Source organism: Portunus trituberculatus, chromosome 20 (genome assembly GCF_017591435.1).
Source record: "Portunus trituberculatus isolate SZX2019 chromosome 20, ASM1759143v1, whole genome shotgun sequence".
In the NCBI taxonomy this organism is placed as follows: Eukaryota; Metazoa; Arthropoda; class Malacostraca; order Decapoda; family Portunidae; genus Portunus; species Portunus trituberculatus.
The window spans coordinates 14784101-14806789 of record NC_059274.1 but is presented as its reverse complement, the minus strand read 5'-3'; the positions used below and the strand labels follow the sequence as shown (position 1 = coordinate 14806789).

At 38.7% G+C, this 22689-nt stretch overlaps 1 protein-coding gene across 3 annotated transcripts in view; it reads right to left on the bottom strand.

Annotated features, from left to right (window-relative positions):
* Nucleotides 1-22689, bottom strand: part of LOC123506688 (eye-specific diacylglycerol kinase-like) — a 704579-nt gene that overhangs the window by 560573 nt on the left and 121317 nt on the right. For all 3 annotated transcript variants that reach the window (XM_045258954.1, XM_045258955.1, XM_045258957.1), the window contains 2 exons: nt 13130-13194; nt 10020-10292 (listed from right to left, as the gene is read on the bottom strand). In XM_045258954.1, the coding sequence (XP_045114889.1) occupies nt 10020-10276 (257 nt within the window). In that variant the 5' untranslated portion in view covers nt 10277-10292; nt 13130-13194. The remainder of the gene's footprint in view (nt 1-10019; nt 10293-13129; nt 13195-22689) is intronic.

Genomic DNA, 22689 nt, shown 5'->3' with positions numbered 1-22689 from the left:
ATGATGCATTTCCAAATTCATTCAGGTTAATATTTGGTGATATTATACAGCTTCAGAAATTTATGTGTGAGATTAGAATAGTGAAGACTCTGGCCATTAATCTTCTGACATCCATAGCCACTTGCTAATGTCAATAAAATGGTCTAATTGAACCCAAAACTCAAGATAAAAATGTGTCCCAGTAGTGGAGGGGTTAAAATGTCTTTGCTGGGTCACTAGGTTGAAATATCTAAGTCCTCAGTTTAAGTTCTGTTCTTTTTCTCTGCTAGATCGATGAAGAATAAAGCATAAGCAGGAAATAAGCTCTAACTATCTCCACTGAGCTATGGACTCATGCTAGACCCTCTCTCTCCACTTGTCTATTACTTCAAACCAGGACATTCTTTTGTTTCAACACTCAAGACACACTCAGCACATTGATGTAGTGAAGCACTCTAGCTTAACTCCTCTCCTCTTTGTATTGACTTATTTTAATAAATGTGAGGGAAAAACTGGACAAGAGCAACAAAAGAAATTAGATAAAATAAAGGTTCACTTAGTTGCCAGGCCCCTTACAGATCCAAAAGGGTTAGCCAAAAGTCAGGGATGTCTTGAAACCTCCCTCTTAACTCATTCACTGCAATACATAACAATTAACAGCATCAAAAGTAATGCATGCAATCTTTTAAAGCATAAAAAAGAAGGGAATGGGAGAGAATATATTTTGCAATTTCTACCGAGTTTATAGATTCCATGTAGCCGGAGAACAAGTGAAACTCCCTCACAGTGGTAAACAATTCAAGAAATTCAAGAAAGGTGTATCAAACAGTAGCCAAGGGATTAAATTAAAAACCAGAACATTCATTACAACATTAACCCCTTCAGTACCATGACACGTTTGTACATTCATTCTGGTTGCTATCTGCCAATTTTACACAGCTTCAGAAATATATGTGGGGATTAAAATAGTGAAGGCTCTGGCCATTAATCTTCTGACTTCCATAGACCCTTCTTAATATAAATAAAGTCGTCCAGTCATACCAAAAACTCACGGTAAAAACGGGTCCCAGTTCAGAAGGGGGTTAATAAGGGAAGCTGCAATACAAGAACACATCAGGTCTACACATTGCACTCCCTATATGAAACTAGGCCTATGTATTTCTACCAATTACTATCATTCCATAAATCTGTATATTCTTTTAAACTTTGTACTTGTATCATCTCAAACTATGCCATGATCACAACACACTCAGCACATTCAAATACTGAGCAGCTGAAACCTCAAGTCAATCTAACCTTCAGGAGAAAGATACTGTGTTGGGAATCAGAGCAAGACACCAAGCTTTCTTCTTCCTCTCACCCCTATTCTGCCCAACTCTCTATTGTAAGAGTTAAGCAGTACTCTCAGTCTTTCATACCTTTCTCTGGTAAACTCCGGAACTCCATGCCTGTGTCTGTATTTCCAGCTTCCTATGACTTCACTTCATTCAAGAGGGAGGTTTCAAGACATTTATCCCTACTGTTTGTGTGACTATTTATTCCGTAGAGAAACTGACAACTGCATGAGTGGGCTTTTTTTTTTAATCTTTTTGTTGCCCTTAGCCAGTTCTCCCCTCTTACATAAAAAGAAAACAGGAGTCTGCCACATAGAGCAAAGCAACAGGTGTGAGTCAGGCTGTGGGTTGTGTAAGCTCACTTCACTAAAACACAAGCATCAACTACACCACCAATAGAACACTAAATCAGTCTGTTTCAATACATCTGTAACTCTCTAACTGTTTTTTTTTTCTTTTTTATTATGTAGGAGGGGAAAATAGTCCAAGGGCAACCAAAACGATTAAACAAACAGGCCCATTGAGATGCCAGTCCCTGAAAAGTGTCAAGAGAGTGACACATAAATATTCACAACACTAAAAGGCAATCCATAAAACCTTTCAGAGAGAGAAAATAGAATGAAAAGTGACGATTATCTAATTTTCTAACCAGTACAATAAGTATGGAGTGGCTGTGGATAACTAAGAAATGCCTGAGAATGTCTGATCAATAGAACATCAAATAACAGTGAAAAGGTGAGCTAAATGTGTTACTTTCTATCATCCCTCACACCTCCTATCAGCAAACATCCATACCAAGATCCAAACATCAATCTCTCCAGGACAGCCACCATGGAGGGAGACACATCCTCTCACTTCCTGTAATGAATGCTACAGAAAGAGAACATACTGTCTCCTTTCTTGATAGGGTGTATGTGTGCTGTTTTTAGCCAGAGTGTGATACAAAATCCCCACATTCCAGGTTTCATATGCTATCTAGCTCATAACTCTTCCTAATGGCTCATTCATACTGGCTGTCTTAATCAGGTTAAACAAAACTACTGTTGTATACAAAAAAACAAAAAGGAATTCTGGTAACTTTTCATCAGACTTGATTTAGTAAAACATCAACCATTTCTTCCACTAAAACTTAAACATTTTCTTGAAAGACCAGCAAACTGTGAATCTGTAACTCAGGGACTGAGCATACTAGCTGATGAGAGTACTATAAATATACAGGTGTGCCATACTCAGTTACCAGCATAGGCACAGGCTGACAGCATCACTCTTCTAGGACCTAAGTGAACAGAATTGAGTGAGTGGCCAATTTCTTTCTCCTCTGCCTTCACAAACCCACTCATGGCAGGTGGACCTATGAGACAGAAAAGGGTAAAAAAAATTCTAGCCATAATCAACATTCAAACCTGGAACACTGCATTGTAGTCAGACTCACTAATGCTTAACTTAGCACACTTCTCATGACAGGGTACAGATTCAGCAAATGTTCCACCACACCAACAAATTGCATGTTTTGGTCAATATTACAAGGCAAACACATCACAGAATAGCTAGCTTTGCTTGGTCATTAATCTCCCTCATGAGAAATCTTAAGCTTGGTATCTCAGTGTATTTTCATTAATCAAGCAAGCAAATTCCTGATGCTTCATATCTATAAGAGTGGCCATGATGAGGCCTCTACTTGAAATCAGCTAACTGCCTCCAAGACATCCATGGAACACTTGCTTGGGTGCTTCAGGCCACACTGGCTTTTCTATTAACCTTAACAGTATTTCCTTTGTGTGGAATGCATCTATCAAGCATTACTCTTGCTGATGTTTATCTTCTTTGGATCTGCCACAATATGGTGAATACATTACTTAAACTGCTAAAAGCCTTAAACTGCTGCAAGCCTTAAGACATTGTATTCAATGCCTACAGCATTTCAGTAATGTTGTTAACTAGCTAGACTAAACTGTTAGCTGTGTGACCATTCCATATTATCCTCCGTGCTCCTTCCTGGATGTCGTCAAGCAGCGTGAACCATAGGTAGGATACCCACCTCCAATATAACAGCTAAGAAAAATTTAGACCTTGTACTCCAGCATCAGCTCATGCTGCTGCTGTCCAGGAGCCATACAATGATATAAAGCAAGGCTTCCCTGATATTCTATTTCTATAAAGCTATAGTGTTTGTGTCTTGAAGATCAAATTTGAGAAACAAGTGACCTCAACACTCCACTTGGTGGTAACGACAGCAAGAAGCTCAAGTTCACTGATGGAAAGGCTTGGGAGTAGAAAACCAAAGACACAAACAGATCCCAAGAGAAAGTCAAGATGAGAGCCACATCAACCTGCCGTGCTCCCTTCACTGTGGTTTGCATCTCTCATTCTGTCTCTGTCCTTTTTTTTTTCTATTAATTAATATTAGAAAAAAAGGCCCACTTGAATTGTAGTCTCCATAAAAGAATCAAAAGAATTAGTAAATATTCAGGACAAATGTCTTGACACCTCTCTCTTAAAAGAAGTTAAGTCATAGGATGATGGAAATATAGAAGCAGGAAGGGAGTTCCAGAGTTTACCAGTAAAAGGTATAATGATTGAGAATACTGGTTAACTTTTTCATTAGAGGGTTGGATAGAATAGAGGTGAAAGGAAGAAGAAACCCTTGTGCAGCAAGGCCGTAGAAGGAGGGGGGGCATGCAGTTGGCAAGATCAATACAACAGTTAGCATGCAAATGACTTTGATCTGTCTCCTTATCTGACAATTCTCAACACTTCAGAGGATCTGAGATTAAGAGAAAACATTATGTATAGACAAAGAAAGTATACAGAGATTGATGTACTTGTAATAACAGCTTTGTTCAGTGCACTGCAGTGATACTCCTTTGCCAAAAGACACATCCTGATGACCTAATCATCTAGTTGGTCTCCTCTTTGTCCACTTCAACTGTTTTCAATCTATTATTTCTTTTGTGAGGGTAGCTCCTCACATTGAGTCAAAGGCACACTCTGTATCAAGTAACAAAGCCACTGTGGCTGTGTCTTGTCCAGGCAATCCTGCATTCACAATGAACAAATGTAAATGCAGGTCAGCAGCCGAGCTGCCCTTCTTGAAACTTAACCGCCACGAACATGTCAGATGATTAAATTCAGGCCAAGGTGTGCCATGAATACTGCACCACTACCATCCTTGAGTACTTCACTTGTCACTCACTGGAGAGAAGAGTGTCAATGGTCTTGATCATGTCTTGTTGCTTTCCTTGTGTACAGAAACTGAGACACAGTCTCCAATTGCACAGCTGTATGTAACCTTGGATGCAGGTGTCAGTGCATATCTTGACAAGTGATGGGCTGGCTCCATGCCAGTGTTGCAACAGGAGAGGACAAGAATGTTTGGAACCACAAATGTGGCCATTTCAAAGTTCATCAGAGCTGTGTAGATTTTTGTCTTTGGTGTAACACACAGGTCAAACTGTCAAGTATCTTGAGCAGCGAGACTGGTCCAGTAATGCCATTCTCTGAAGGCTGAGCTTAGAGATTAAAGATGTGAAATGAAAATTCTTTTCTTACTAGGAACAGAATTCAATAAGCAGGAAATATTCCATCTCAAATAATTCAATTTAAAGTAAGAAAATTATGTTATCATTCATTAAGTTCATAATAAATTTGTGAAAGAGTAGGAAAGATCCAAGAGTGTTTTCAATAAAATATTATCCAAAGTAAGCAACCATGAACTTCCTCAAAGACTCTGCTGTGTTGACTTGAATGTAACAAAGTAAGATGTTTGATACATGTTATAATATTGTAAGTATGTAAACTGACTCAGGAAAGCAACAATGTATCTCCTGGTTTTACATTATGATTATCTATCCAGTCACATCCCAAGTTAAGTTACATTCACTTAATTCATTCTAGTTGCATTTACTAGTCAAGCCAGCATAAAAAAAAAAAATCTAAACAGAAGCTGTAAGAAGAAATAGGCAGGGACATGAACGGATGGCAGGACACTTATGATAACTGGGCTTAACATGTTAATGAACAGACTCACATGACAGCTCACCACTTGAGTGAATTTTGACCATCAATGACTGTCCTCCTGTGACACCAACACCTGCTGCATGTTAGTGATGGCTGAAGCAGACACAGAAGAGGATATACAATGAGAAAGCAAGCAACAAGTAGTTAAAAGCTTCCTTGAACACATATTGAAGGCAAAGAAGTTCATATCACAGTAGAAAATAACTAAGAAATGAAGGGAGAGAAGAATGCATCACTAGAAAACATAAATTTGATTCCTTAAAATAAATATGATTGGTAATAAGACATGACAGGTTTTTGGATCAATGGATGCTGATATTTGCAAGATAAATGAAGAAAATAGTTTGAAAATAAGGATAAAAAAAGGAACCTGAGTCTTGAAAACATTAAGATTTAACTACTGGAACTATAATGATGGTACAATAAAACAAGGTAGCTATCAAAGTATGAGAATGAGGAGATGAAGTGATATTGTAATTTCATAATAACACTTAAAGAAACACTGAGGATTATGAGCTTGAACAAGTGATAAACCTGCCATAGCTGCAAAGGAAAGAGACTCAATGAAATAAACAAACAACACTAAAAAATATAAACATATAAAAAAAAAGAGCAAACCAAATTACACAATCAAAGAATGAGGATATATGACACTTGATCAAATGTTATGGAAGAATTGTTATTAGTGGTGCATAGAGAAGAAAATGTCTTTTCATATAAATCATCATCAGCAGCAGCTTCTTTCACCAGCATTGAAATTAGTGCAGAAGAGGAGGAAGAAAAGTGAAAGAGGAAGAGGAGCAGAGGAGGTCCTGGCTAGTTTTGCACCCTGGGCAAACAATCCATTGGCGTCCTCCCCTGCCCCTATTCTCCTTACTCAGGAAAGGGGAAGAGGTATTATAATATTATGGTATTATAATAATGCAGAGGTGTCAGTCTGTCCCCTGTCCCCAGTCCCCTTGGCCCTTGCTTTTCCTCTGAGTGACACACTCTCTCTCTCTCTCTGCAGCAGCAGGTTGCTCCCCTCCTCCCCACTCATCTTTTCAGACACAGACATACACAACCTGTATAACTCTCAGCAACAAGTTGCTGCGATAATAGGGACGCATCAGCGCCAACTTCACCAACTTGACGTGGAAATGAGCGGTATTAATCTAGAAAACAGGCGTTTTTTCCTGGGCACTTTTTTTATTTTATATAGGGCACTTGTGCGCCCAAATAGATTGCACCCTGGACGGTAGCCCACATCACCCATAGCTCTGAAGAGGAGTAGGAGGAAAAGAAGAAGGCGAAAAACGATATTTAAACTAATTAAACTAACTGTAAGTAATGAGCATACCCCTCCACCCGCACATCCCTCCCTCCCTCCCTCCCTCCCTCTCCCTCTCAGTGATTGGCATAATTTTTCCAGGTCAGCAATCACACACACACACACCATTTATATTCTTGATGCTAGCAATAATCCTGCTACAACTGCTACTACTACTACTACTCCATCACACACTTCCATTCCTCATCCAATATTCCTCCTACTGCACCTTACTCATTTCATCGTGGAAATGCCACAAAAATCATAGAAATTGAGTGATATAATTAGGGAAGATACATTTTAGGGGGAGGAGCGGAGGCACCGTCTGTACGTGTCGAAAATTTGAGTGTCTGACGTATGACTGGCATGAGAAAGGCTGTGCTCATAGGATTGAAAGTGACTGGGATGGACTGGAAGAGGTGGTGATTGTATATATCTAGTGAATAATGGAATGGTATCTGTAAATACGGACACATGTAGGACTGTATGAGTGTAATGTTGGCTCTGTGTAAGTCGTAGGAGCACACACACACACACACACACACACACTAATGCTGCTGCTGGTGGTACTACTAAACACTCCCTCACACACTTATATTCCCCATTTCTTCCTCCAATCACTACACTTAGGTATGGCAGGTAGGAAACAACAGAAAATGCCTTAGAAACACTGAGAATTGAAGGGAATGTCGATGAGTTGACATTGGAGGGGCCAGCATTGTTGGGGCAGGGTCTTGGTCTGGGTCAGGTTGGACAACGGGGGTCTGAACGGGGACATACATAACCATCGGCTTATTTAATACAGTAATGGGCTACCTATCTATTCTGGTAGTTGATTTTGGTTTTATTTCACTCTCTGGGTCTGAAAACACAAGATAGTGTAAACAAACATTGCTGGACTGACCTGGAGGAGAAGGCACGGCGTAGGTCCCTGTGGCCCAAAATTTACGTCCGTAATTCATTTAAAAAATCATGAAAAGGAAAAAGATTCCCAGACTGGAATGCACTATATTTTTGAACGCAACAAATACTTAAACTATTACCCAAAACATAATAACGTTACTAAGTTTTTTGTTCAGATAGACAAATCCAACGAACAACCTATATTTTAAAATAATGGCGCCTCAAACACACCATAATGTCGAGAAGGACAGTAAAGCCAAACTACATTATATTACATTTTCTGAATATAAAAAAAAAATGTTTTTGAGCCATAAAAAGAAAACACAGATTCCTCCTCGTGTAAACATATTTGTTTTCTATATTTGCACCGTTAAGATTTTAGAATTTGAAAATAAAAATAGTTAGACTAAACCTTATTGGATATCATTACTTGTGTCATGTTTCTCACGTTTTTTAAGTGTTATATCAAGCACCAAAACAATCCTAGGTGTGCTAGTTAAAAAAAAGTTAAAATTATAGAACGCCGAAAGTGTTATTTCAACGAAACAAAAAAAAAACACATCCTGACACAATCGGATTATAATTTGACTTACATTATCAATAAATAAAATAGAAAAACAATGAAAATTCCAATAATAAATGAGAAAAAATCGTGATATTGCGCCGAAGTAGTTTTTTCGTACTTTTCTTCACCAGTTTCATCTCTCCTCCCTTTCCTCGCGCATTCCTCCCCACCCCTCCATTTCTACCTCCTCCACCTACTCCAACACAGCCAGCCATTAAAACATCTGTAAACACCTACAAAACACCCGAAAACGCCCTAAATCACTTGGCTGCAGAATAAAGGGGCGGGCCTAGCGGGGCGAGGCGAGGCGGGCGGGGTTTGTTGGATGGGGATGGCTGTGCTTGGGGGGTCGGAGACCCAGGGATGCCTTGGTGTGTTGTTGTTGTTGTTGTTGGTGGTGGTGGTGGTGGTGGTGGTGGTGTGTGGTGGTGTGTGTGTGTGTGTGTGTGTGTGTGTGTGTGTGTGTGTGTGTGTGTGTGTGCATGTGATGGTGGTTGTGCGTGTGTGTGTGTCTGTGTTGTGGTGACGATGGTGGCGTGGCATATACTGTTAAGACTATAGCAAGGTGAAGAGAATACCAGGTAGTCTCAGTTTAGGAGGACTGGAACACAAAATAAGCTTGAGCTGAGTGTTATTGGTATTGGAAGGATCGGCCGGTCTTTTAGCATACAGCCCACTTGACGCTCAAGCCGTGACCATCAGAAACTGTGTATACGACTGACTGTCAGTCGTAAACATGCAGCCTTGAGGCTATGACTCTTACAAATAGGTCTGCTTCTTGCATTGTTTGTGGATGCAAGTCTATGCAACGGAAAGGAACTTCCGTACGTTGTCATAATTTACCTAAAGTAGAACTGAGAAAAAAATGGCTGAAAATATGTAGCGTTACCAAAAATAAGCTTATCACTGCACTACCCCATGCTAGAGATGCTATACATCTAAAAATACAGTAGTATACGGTGCAAGTCATCTCCGTTCTTTTTTCTTTTTTAATTCCACTTCCAATATGCGAGGTCCTTATAACCTGCGCAGTGGGTGAGAGCTGAGACTACCTTATATTTTCTTTACCTTGATGACTAAGAGGATGTTTCAGGGACTGCCATGTGTAGCCTTGACAGCCTCTTGCAGATTCCCTCTTTTCTTATGTTCTTGTGTAACTGTGTTGTAATTTCACGAGAGAGAGAGAGAGAGAGAGAGAGAGAGAGAGAGAGAGAGAGAGAGAGAGAGAGAGAGAGAGAGAGAGAGAGAGAGAGAGTATGTTTGTGTGTGTGTGTGTTTGGAGTTGTAACTTCACATTACCAATGCAAAAATAAATAAATAAATATATGAAATAAACAAATATATAGAATAAAACGTTCTGATGTGTTTATGTTAACACTCCACACTCCTCCTCTTCCTCTTCTTTCTCCTCCTTCTCCATCATTTCTTTGTTTATTTTTTGTTAATTAACCAAAGTTAACTAAAGTCTTGAGTGAAACCAGGGCAAAGCAGTTGCTACCCGTTAAACCTTTCCCTCTTCCTCTCCCACCACTGTAACCTTGAGAAATAGGACATTTTCTAAACAGTTATTGATGTAAATTGAAATTCCAGACATTTGAAGAATTTTCAAAAATCCCTCGGACGCAGATTTCAACACGTGAATTCCGGACATGTCCGGGAAATGTTCAGACATATGGCAACCCTATACTGCTATACTGCTACTACTACTACTACTACTTTTACTACTACTACTACTACTACTACTACTACTACTACTACTACTACTACTACTACTACTACTACTACTACTACTACTACTACTACTACTACTTCTACAACAACTACTACTACGACTACTCCTGCTACTACTACTACTACTACTACTACTACTACTACTACTACTACTACTACTACTACAGCCACCACCACACACCTGTAAGACGGGCGGGGGCGCAGCGAGGTGTAGGTGTGCAGGAGGTCAGGACACTCGACGAAGGCGGTGCCGTCGGTAAGATCCAGCCAGCCCGGGTCATCCTCCTCGTCTTCGGGGTGGAAGCGAGGGGGCGGGGCCAGCAGGGGGCCGCGACCCCCGCCTGTTGACCCGAGGGAAGGGTCGAGGTAGCGGGTTGCTTCCTCGTCGCCGTCGTCGTCGGCGATCACCTTCACCTCGGGCACCAGCGCGGCGGCCATCGCTCACTCCCGCATCCTGCAAGCATCACGAGGCTGTAGCTGGTTGCTGGTACTCTATTGGGGGCTATTTTTCTGCCCGTTTCTATCATGTTAGTCTACTGGTGCTGCTTTTCTTCTTGTTTCTACTGCGTGGTCGTGATGTTACAGTAATAATGTTGCTTTCTCGCCCGATTCTACCCCGTCACTCTACTGAAACTGTTTTGTCTCTTGTTTCTATTGTGTTCTGGTGATGCTACTGCTTGTTTTTCCCGCCCTGCTCCTCCCATGTTTCTCTCTTGGTGTTTCTATCGTATTTTGGTGAAACAACTCCACTAGTGCTACTCTCCCGCTTCATGATGTCTCTTACAAAGCTCTTTTTACAGACTTTCCCAAACTTACTGGTGCTTCTTTCCAGCCTATTTATACCGTGTTTTGGTGATATTATTCTCCTAACGTTCTTTTTTACGTGATATAACACAACTGGCGTTAATTTCTCACCTGCCTTTACTGTGGCCTGCTGAGCGTTACCTTTCCGCCCTCTTGCAACAGTGTTTTCGTGGCGGACTGGCTGGCACTGGGCTTTGGTGTACAGGCATCCTATGTGACTCGATTTTGAGTGCAAGGGAACATTTGTGTGTAAAATACCAACTCATAAAGACTAATATGCATCTCCTGTTGTCTTTTATCATGTTTGTTTTGGGTTTGGGTGTGCTTGGGGGGAGTGGCGATGGTAGAAACAAAAGCTCTGTGTGTTATAAATTCAGGGACGTAACTGCAAACAATATAAGGGGCCGCCGTGGTACAGTGGGACCATGCGTGCTTTGGGGTCCGAGGGGTCTCCAAGCGCACGGATTCGAATCCTTTCCACGGTCTGAGTGCAGGTTGAGATTCCTCACTCGGGGCAACGGTTTCCTAGCGGGTGGGCTTTGAGATAGGAAGTACCCCAAAAAGTACACCCTTTAGCCCATAAATTCCCGTGAAAACCCCACATGGTATTAAAAAAAATCTAATAAACATAATCTAAGAACACTACTTCATGTCTCAAAGATTGTCCGCAGTTTATATATGATATTTACGATTTCTTTACATAAAAAAAAGTCTTCTAGTAATTAGTACATTCTTACTATCAAAATTTCAAGTCTTCATTACCCAATCTGCTCCCTTTCTTCCTTCAGACTCAAATATTGGGAAAATTCTAACCTGGTATAAATCAAAGTGACGAAAACGCAAATCTGTGTGAATGTGCTGATTTTTGTCCACATGAGGATTAATACTTTTCTATATACTTTTCCATACAGTCAAAACAATCCACCAATATTCCTTTTCCCTTACCTTTCTTATATCACGTCGACATTTTCCCAATAGTCTCTAACACGCCTTGCCAAACCATTGCAATTCTCCACACCGGGACGAGCGAACACATCAGACACAATCCACCAGCTCTACATTCAATTAAAGCAGCATTACGCATCCCATCCCCGTCTCGCCATGCTCATTTCATCACGCTCACATCTCCACCATCCTCTGCTTTAACAGATCAACCTCTTTAACTACCTACGCGTGGGGCTCACTCGGGGGTTCCCTCTACCTAACATATACAAGGCACGTCCCGTCTTTATCAACCCTTTCAGTATTGGGACGTATTTCTACCTTGAGTTTTGTGGACGATTACACGATCTTATTTACAGTAGGAAGAGTCTGTGGAAGTCAGATGATTAATGGCCACAGTCTTCACAATTTTAATCACCACATACGTTTCTATAGTAAGCAGAATACATATGAAAACGTGTCATGGCACTGAAGGGTTAAGAACGGTTTAAACTCCATGAAATTCTTCCACTGACATTAACCTCTTCAATACCATGATGCATTTTCATATTCTTTCTAGTTATTTTGTGATTTTATACAACTTCAGAAACTTATGAGGGGAATTAAAATAGTGAAGACTCTGGCCATTAATCTTCTGACCTCCACGGAGCCTTCTTAATGTCAAAAAATTCGTCTTATCATGCTCAAAATATATAATAAAAACGTGTCCCATTACTGAAGGGGTTAACTTGCTGCAGGGAAACTTCGGCGCCGTCCCTCGAAGTGATATATTTACCTTTCCCTGCAACTTTATTGTATCAAATGGAGGCAGAGGAAAGGGCAAAGCCTCCAGGTGTGAGGAGATTGATTTCCAGCGCAGTTCAGAGAGGGAAAAAGTGCAATTTTGATCAAAGGAAGCGAAACTAACATAGCTTTTCGAAATTGAAGCCTGAAGGGTGATGGAAAAAAATGAAGGCCATTGATTAAATTACAAGATTGATTTTCCAGTATATACATATTTCAGCACAAATCATAGCGAGAAAAGTCAAGTTTTAACTACAGCGAGCAACAGTGACAGAGCATTTTGGAACTGAACATTAAGAAGTGATGTAAAAAAAGAATGAACAACGATTTAGTAAGAGGATTAATTACCAACAATTCTCAGCACAGTGGAGAACGAAAAAAAGTGTAATTATGACGAAAAAACAACACTAACGTAACATTTTGGAAACTGAAAAAAGAGAAGTGATGGAAAAAAAAAACATAAAGAACACTGATTTAGTTAGTTGAATATCAAGATTTCTAACTATACAACTGGACAAGATTATGAGATTCTGTATAAATGGGGGCAATCTTTATGAGGCCCGAGGGGGAATCTGGCACGCGTCTGACTAGAAATATTGAAATGAGCGTGAGAGAGCGGGGGCCAGTGGTGCCTGAAATTAGAGACGAGTGTAATGGCATCAGTAAAAGAAAATATCTGTCTACTACATTAGATGGTACATATGAGGTTGCTAGAAAGAAGATTGTTATTATTCTCTCTCTCTCTCTCTCTCTCTCTCTCACCTGGAGCGGGCGGACGTCAGGTGAAAGGTTGGCTAAAGTCCCGTTGAAAGCACATCATCGGAATCCTGCGAAGAGAAGGAATGATTAGACACTGTTCACATTGTTCACCTTCACTGCTGTTCCTCCTCTCGACACATTCCCTTCCTTCAAGTGTCTCTATTCTTCCGTCCTTTACTCCCTCTCTCAGTCCCACAACCTACCAACAAGAGGAATATGATAATGATAATAGTGTTTCGGTTTATTTTGAATGGCGACTTTTGTGTGTGTGTGTGTGTGTGTGTGTAAGAGGGGAAAGCTGGTTAGGAACAATATAAAACGAAAAAAAAAGCTCCCACTAAGTTGCCAGTCCCATGCAGGTCCGAGAGAGTTAGTGAAATAAAGGGATGTCTTAAAACCTCCTTCTTAAGTTCAGTCAAGGTATAGTAAGTTCGAAACACAGAAGCAGGTAGGGAGTTCCAGAGCCATTTGAAATCCCAACATATAGTATAGGTACTTACTAACATGCATCGTAATTCTACCCAACCTCATCTGTCCTTCACCATGTCCCTATCTTTCACTCCTTCACTCCAGTCATTACTAACAAAGCTATACACAACAAACTTCACTCTCTCATGCAGAATAAAAATAACTTGTTTCTATATTACATGCCTGACAAAGATATTCAACTGCATAACAAATTGAGGGAAACACCTACATGTGGTATTTACTTGCACCGTTAGAGCATTAGGTGAAATTGCTGTATATATTTCGGTGAGGTAAAAGATGATGCCAAAATATTTTCCACCCTTCTTTATCTGCGAGTTCCTCATTCACGTATTTGCTGTTCAGATTCCCCAAAGGCCAGTCAAGTATCTATTTTAAACGGACACTGTAGCGTTTAATTTGCTTCACTGGTAATGACTAGACTGAAACTTTTTACTACTTTCTCACACGCAATTAACTTTTCCGCACTTTTATTTATACTTTCCATTCCCTAAGGCTGGTCAAGTATTTATATCCAAGCACACTATCACTTGCATTTACTTTCTTTTCCCTTTCTCTTCTTTTTCCTTCTTTTTATCTTCAGTAACTCTCTCAATATTACTTTAGGGTTCTCTATTATTATTACAAGCATTTTCTTTATCTTTCTTTTTTATATATATCCAAGCACAATAGTACGTACTTGCAATTACTTTTTTCCCTTTCTCCTTTTTTCCTTTTTTTATCTTCATTAACTCCCTAATTGTCAATATTACTTAAGGGTTCTCACTATCAATATTACAAGCATTTTCTTTATTTCCTTTCTTTTTTTTTTATATCCAAGCACACTATTACCAGCATTTACTTTTTTCCCTTTCTCTTCTTCCTTCTTTTTTTTATCTTCAGTAACTCCCTAACTGTCAACATTACTTAAGGGTGCTCAAGTATTTATATCAACTATTAATATTACAAATATTTTCTCTATCTGCTCTCTTTTTACCTACATTTCCTAACTATCTATATTTCCAGAAGCTACATGTGTATTCAAGTATTTCTATCAAAGGCAATGTCACTATATTTTTTTTAACCATTGTTTCTCTTTCATTTTACTTATTCTCTATTCACAAAGCTTTTCATACCTCCATATTAACTGCCAATATTCCTTAAAGCTAAAGTATTCATGTCGCATATCAGGTTAGGTTAGTATAAGTTAGGGAGGGTGCACAATTACAAACTTCTATTTTCTTCCCTTTCTTTTATACCCACCTCTTTACTCTCCAATATTTACTCTTCATAATCAGAAAGAGTTAAGTATGACAAAAAGAAAAGCTGTAGGTTAGGTTAGGTTAAGGTAGGTTAGGATAGGATACACCATTACAAGCTTCTATTTTCTTGCCTTTCTTTCACACCCACCTTTTACTCTCCAATATTTACTCCTCATAATATCAAAGGTTTAAGTTTAGCAAGCTCGTATGAGAGAAAGAACAGCTATAGGTTAGGTTAGGTTAGATTGGGATATGCTATTATAAACATTTCTTCTCTTCTCTTTCTTTTTACCTCAGCCTTTACACTCCTATATTTACTCCTTATAATATGAAAGGGTTAAGATTAGTGAACCCGTTTGGAAGAAAGAAAAGTTGTAGGTTAAGTTAGGTTACGTTAGAGTACATCAATACAAGCTTCTATCTTCTCCCCTTTCTTTCACACCCTCCTCTTTACTCTCCAATATTTACTCTTCATAATATCAAAGGTTTAAGTTTAGTGAGCCCGTATGAGAGAAAGAACAGCTGTAGGTTAAGTTAGGTAAGGTTAAGGTACACTATTACAAACATTTCTTCTCTTTCCTTTCTTTTTACCAAACTCTTCACACTCCTATATTCATTCCTCATAATCTCAAAGGGTTAAGTTTAGCGAACCCGTGTAAAAGAAAGAACAGCTGTAGGTTAGATTAAATAAGGTTAGGGTACAATACTATTACAAACATTTCTTCTCTTCCCTTTGCTTTTACTACAGCCAACGAGCTAAAACCAAGGAACCTTTTCACACTTCAATATTTACTCATCATATTCCCAGAGGTTGGAGTTTAGAGACCTCATATGAAAGTGAAACTGAAGACTAAAAAAAAGAATTCCAATAGTGTGTGTGTGTGTGTGTGTGTGTGTGTGTGTGTGTGTGTGTGTGTGTGTGTGTGTGTGTGTGTTTAGCTTTGCACCAGGCGAGACAGAGGGTCGATATTTAAGCTGTTTACTCTTCTTGTTGAGGCATTTCTGAATAAACCGCGGGTACTCTTACTTGGCGTGAGATAATGCATGTGAATCCATATTTGGCATCCTTAATGGAAGGTGAGGTTACGAGGAGGAGGAGGAGGAGGAGAAGCAGGATGATGAGTATGATAAGAGGAGAAGGATGATGATTCTGTTGTAGATTGCTAGTTGAAGAGTGAGCAGAGTGAAAAAATCGATTACATTATTATCTATCACTCTCTCAAATATATTAGTGTGGTGAGCATGAAGTGAGAGTGAAGGGAGAGTGAAGGGTGGTGATACGGAGGTGACAAGAGCCGCGGGTGATGAAGGAAGGAAGGAGGTGGTGAAGGAAAGGGTAAAAAGAGGATGAGGAGGAGTGGAGGTGATTTATTGACAAGGCAATATTACAGAGGAGAATAAGCTTCAAGGAAACATGTCATAATCTCTCTCTCTCTCTCTCTCTCTCTCTCTCTCTCTCTCTCTCTCTCTCTCTCTCTCTCTCTCTCTCTGTCAGATTGCACGTAAAAACAAAGGAAATTAAGTGTGATAACTTCTTTCCTTTCAAGTATTTATTTTCTCTCGCAATTTCGAGTAAAGAATAAAAGAAAAATACTGCCATCGTCTCTCTCTCTCTCTCTCTCTCTCTTAAATTTTGGCATGTTCCTTTTCTTTTCCTTATTTTTTTTTCTATCTGATCAGCGCACGTGGTTTTAAGATAACTCCTTATTTTTTTTCTCTCTTATTTCATCTTAAAAGTCCCTTCTCACATTTCTTTTACCTCCATCCCTTCCTCTCTCCCTCCCCTTCCTTTCATCATCTTCCTATCTTTCTCTCCATCACTCCTGTCTTTCAATCTGACCCATCATTTCCCTTTATCATCAGCTAATCTTTCTCTCCCTCCGTCTCTCCACTCTCCAGTACCTCCCTGTCTCCCTCTCTTCTCTCCTTTCTCCTCAGCCATTCTCTCCCCTTCATCTCTCATCTCCAGATATGATCAACATTGTGCATCAGCTTCTATCTATAGCCGGGAACGAGGGGAGACCCAAATGCCGCCTTGATAAGAGTGATAGCCGCGTAAAAGCACCGTCTGGCAATGGAGTGAAGGAGAAAAGTGAGTGAGAGAGGCGGAGAGAGATGAAGAGGCGGATATTCTTAAGTTTCCCCTGCAGCATCTGAGAGGACAGTTTTCTTTGGAGGACTCAAGGGGATGGTTAGTTATTTAAGAAGCAAGATTTCTTTTTATTTATGACGTACTTTTATTCTAAGTAGTCTAGAAGGGCTTTGGAGTGTAATATTAAGGTGTGTGTTCAAAAATGCTTTGCTCTCTCACCGCAACTGTTTCCTAAGGCCACAAAAATTATCAGTGTGGTTTTCTAAAGTGTTGTTTCCTTTTGATAATATAGAAATCTTGTCAATCTGCCTCTAGAGCTATAAAACACCTTAAAAACTCGTGTGAATTTATATAAAGCCTTCTGAAATAGTGGAGGTGAAGCGCAGAGGTGTTTAGGAATACGAGCATAAAAGAGAAACTAATGCGAAGAATCTATAGTTCGATCATTTGAGTATATAGCTTCTGTTTAGTTAATTATTTAGGAAAAAGTAAGATATTTTTTAGTGTATTTATAACTCTAACTGTTAAAGCTTCATTGAATAGTCTAGTGAAAGATTCAGAGTGTGATTTTAAAGGGGAAAGAGAAAAGAAATGGATTGATTTATTTGAGTAGCTATTATGATTTTCACTTGGACGTATTAAAATATTTCTTTTTTTACGAATTTCTTACTCTAACTCTACAAGCTTCATGAAATAGTATAGTGGGGATTTGACGTGTGATTTCAAAGGAGAAACTGAAGGAAAAAGGATTAATTCAGTAGTTTCATAATTTGAGAGTATAGTTTTTTTTTTTTTTCATTGGACGTATTAAAATCCTTAGAAGGTCATATTTCTTTAAGGTATTCATTATTTTAACTCAAAAAAGCTTCATTAAATAGTATAGTGGAGATCTGACGTGTGGTTTTAAAGGAGAAAGTAAAGAAAAAAATTACTGACTCAGTAGTTTAATAATGAGAGTATAGTTTTTACTTTGAACGTAATAAAAATCCTTAGGTCATATTTCTTTAACGTATCCATTATTGAAACTGTAAAAAGCTAAATCAAATAGTGTAGTGGGGATTTTGGAGTGTGATTTTAAAGAGGAAACTGAAGAAAAAAAGACTGATTCAGCAGTTTAATAATATGAGTGTATAATTTTTACATTTGGACGTATTAAAATCCTTAGAAGGTCATATTTCTTTAATGTATTCATTATTGTAACTCTATAATAATTAATTAAATAGTGTAGTGGAGTGTGATTTCAAAGGAGAAACAGAAGAAAAACTGGATTGATTCAGTAGTTTAATAATATGTGAGTATAGTTTTAAATTTGGACGTATTAAAAATCCTTAGCAAGAAGTCATATTTCTTTACAAATTTATTATGGTTACTATTAGAGTTTCATTAGATAGTCTAGTGGGAGGCTTAGATTTTGACTTAAAGGAGGATACTAATAATAAATGGATTCACTCGGTAGTTTAATCATTTGAGTATTATGAATTATACTTTCGGGGTTATTAAAATCCTCCAATTCTTAAGTAATGATAGCTATACAGAGTAGTTGCATGATAAAAGAAATTGTCCAGTGAGAGTTTGAAGTGTGATTTAAAAAAAGAAACTGGTTCAAAAGATAGATTTATTCCGCAGTTTAATATTATGAGCATCTTTTTTTTTTTTGTTTCTGAATGTATTAATACCCAACACTCAAATGGAAGAATGAAAGTGGCACGTGAAAACCGAAAAATGAGTAAAAAAAATTGTCAGATGAATTTTACACGACAAAGAAGTGTGCACATGATTAGTTAAAAATAAATAAAAATAATGTCAAATGAATTCTGCATGACATAGGAATAGTGTGTGTGTGTGTGTGTGTGTGTGTGTGTGTGTGTGTGTGTGTGTGTGTGTGTGTGTGTGTGTGTGTGTGTGTGTGTTAAAAATAAATGAAGAAAAATGTTAAGTAAATTTTGTATGACATGAAAATAATGTGTGGATGATTAGTTGAAAATAAATTAATAAAACATCAGATGAATTTTGCATGACTAGAACCTATATTCTGAAACACTTTCGAGACGCACCTACACTATTTTCAAAGGGCTCTAGTTGAAGTAATACAGGTTTTCAAGATTGTCTCTGTAGTTTTAGTGACATGTTAATAAGTCTTCTATATCATCAACAGGGAACATGCTCTTTAGAACTCAGCTAATGATCTCTGTACTCTTCGGAAATGGTCGCGGTAAGAGACAGAAGCGTTTCTGAATATGGCGCTAAGGTGTGCATGACCAGTTAAAATAAATGAGAAAAAAAAATGTGTGGTGAATTCTATATAACATGAGAAGTGTGTGTGTGTGTGTGTGTGTGTGTGTGTGTGTGTGTGTGTGTGTGTGTGTGTGTGTGTGTGTGTGTGTGTGTGTGTGTGTGTGTGTGTGTGTGTGTGTGTGTGTGTGTGTGATTAGTTGAAAATAAAGAAGGAAAAAATGTGTGAATTCCACATGACATGAAAATAATTATGTGCACGATAAATTAAAAATATATTAAAAACGTCAGGTAAATTCTGTATGGCATGAAAATCAAGTGTGCATAATTAGTTGAAAATAAATGAAAAGAAATGTTACGTGAATTTTGTATGGCATGAAAATAAAGTATTCATGATTAGTGTAAAAAAATAAGTAAAAATGTAAAGAGGGGTCCGCCGTGGTACAGTGGAACCATGCATGCTTTGGGGTTCGAGGGGTCTCCAAGCACACGGGTTCGAATCCTGTCCACGGTCTGAGTGTAGGTTGGGCTTACTCACTGGGGGCAACGGTTTCCTAGCGGGTGGGCTTTGAGATAGGAGGTACCCCAAACAATATCCTCTTTAGCCGATAAATACCCGTGAAAAGCCCACATGGTATAAAAAGAGAGAGAGAGAGAGAGAGAGAGTTGTGCATGACATGAGAATAATGTGCGAGTGATTAACAAGTCGTCTCCCTGTGTCTGATGGGGAGAGGAGTGTGCTCTGATGGAGTGGGTAGTTTAATTAGTCGCGTGTCCCAAGTTTTAATTTCAGGATAATCATAATTTACTCCTCAAATGAAATGACGAGGAAGGTGAAAAAAAAAAAATGTCACTTTAATTTCATATAACTTCAGACATTTTGAACGAAATAAAAAGAAGTGTGAACAAAAATAAATCGATCTAGTTTCAGTATTATAAGTTATATCTCTTGATACATTACTTATTTCGGTATTAACTTTCTTCTCTGTCTGTCTGTCTGTCTGTCTGTCTGTCTGTCTGTTTGTCTCTCTCTCTCTCTCTCTCTCTCTCTCTCTCTCTCTCTCTCTCTCTCTCTCTCTCTCTCTCTCTCTTTCTGGCTGTCTGTTTGTTTTTCTGTCTAACTGTCTATCCGTTTGCCTGTCTGTCTGTCTGTTTTTCTGTCTGTATTTCTGTCTGTCTGTTTGTCTGTTTGCCTGTCTGCCTGTCTGTTTTTGTCTGTCTCTGTTTGCCTGTCTGTCTGTCTGTCTATCTGTCTGCCTGTCTGTCTCTCTGTATGTCTGGGTTTATCATATCTGACAGGGACGTGGATATATGAGAAATGGAAGACAGATGGGATCTCTCTCTCTCTCTCTCTCTCTCTCTCTCTCTCTCTCTCTCTCAACGCGAATATATGAACCAAGAAGTTAAGTATTCACATTTTACTTACTGCGCCGAGAGAGAGAGAGAGAGAGAGAGAGAGAGAGAGAGAGAGAGAGAGAGAGAGAGAGAGAGGAGGAGAGAGGGACCATGCGCTCTGACCCTCTTTTGGAGAATAGTGAAAGTAACCCACTGAGAGAGAAGGATAGAAAAAAAAGATGATCAAATCGCAAACACTAAAAAAGCTGAAAGAAGAATGACTCAACACAGGATATGATTTATGAGATGATTGTGAGGGAGGAGGAGGAGGAGGGAGGAGGAGGAGGAGGAGGAGGAGGAGGAGGAGGAGGAGGACAGGAGATGGTGAAAGCAGTGAGGAGGAAAGGACAGTGGGAGAGAGAGAGAGAGAGAGAGAGAGAGAGAGAGAGAGAGAGAGAGAGAGAGAGAGAGAGAGAGAGAGAGAGAGAGTCAGTGGTCTTGACTTCAATACAATAAAAGAGGAAAGAAAAGGAAAATGAGATAAAATGAAAAAAAAGAGGGAATATTCGGGGAGAGAGAGAGAGAGAGAGAGAGAGAGAGAGAGAGAGAGAGAGAGAGAGAGAGAGAGAGAGAGAGAGAGAGACCTTAATTAAACACAAGAATAATCCCCAATACGTGAACCATATGAAGCAAAACATAAAAATGAATTCGTAGAAAGAGGAAAAGGAAGAGGAGAGGAAAAAAAGAAGAAAAACAACAAAAACATGAAGAAAAACACTATTACTACTACTACTACTACTACTACTACTACTACTACTACTACTACTACTACTACTACTACTACCACACTTGCTATTATATTTTTATTATTACCTACTACTATTACTGCTACTACTACTACTACTACTACTACTACTACTACTACTACTACTACTACTACTATTACTATATTACTACTACTACTACTACTACTACTACTACTACTACTACTACTACTACTACTACTACTTAATAATACAAACAAAAATAAGAAATAAAAACTATACAAGTTAATCGAGTCCTTGGTGAAAATATGGCAACAAAAACATCACTTGGCAATCTAATCCCTGACTTCCCATTGGCTAGAACACGAAGCCCGAGAGCCAATCAGCGAGCAGGACGGGAATGTGAACCATCAAAGTCATCAAGTAATCAAAGAACTCAAACTCCTGACGAGGGGAAGGGAGGGAAAAAAATAAATATAGGTCTTTTTTTTTATATTTCCTGGATAAAAAAAATAGGATAAAAGGGAAGGGAAGGGAGGCATATGTGTGGATGGAATTTTAATGTTATGTTACTATCATATACTTAGCCTGACCTAGCTTGACCTGACCTAACGTGACCTAACCTGACCTAAATTATCATTACCTAATTTAACCTAACCTTACCTAACCTAAACTGATCTTACCTAACCTAACCTTACCTGACCTTACCTAACCTAACCTTACCTGACTTGACCTGACTTGACCTGACCTGACCTGACCTGACCTAACCTTATCTAACCTAACCTAACCTAACTTAATCCAACCTTACTTGATTTAACCTGACCTAGCTTTACCTAACCTTTAATATTATGTTACTACCACCTAACTCACTCTAATCTAATTTAATCTAACCTGACCTGAAGTAACCATTATCATCATCATCATCATCATTGTATTTTTCCTTAATAAACAAAGGAAAAGGGATAGGTAGGAAAATATATCTATGGGTGTACCTCTGATATGTTACTATAACTTAAGCTAAACTAACCAAACTTAATCTAACTTAACCTAACCTAACGTAACTTAGCTTAACCTAATTTTCCCAAACCTAAAGTAACCTAACCTAACCTAAGGAAGGAAAATGCATCTATGGGTTGACCTTTGATAATATTTCACTACCACCTAATCTAACCTAACCTAACCTAACCTAACTTCACTTAAGCTAACCTAACCTGACTTAACCTAACGAAACTTTACCTAACCTAACCTAATGTAACCTAACCACTATTATCATTATTATTATCATCATCATTATTATTATCATTATTATCATTATCATCATCATCATCGTCATCATCATCATTGTATTTAAAGTTTCACCATATTCTTAACAAAAAAAAAAAAAGTAGATGGATTCCCTTTCACTAACTATAC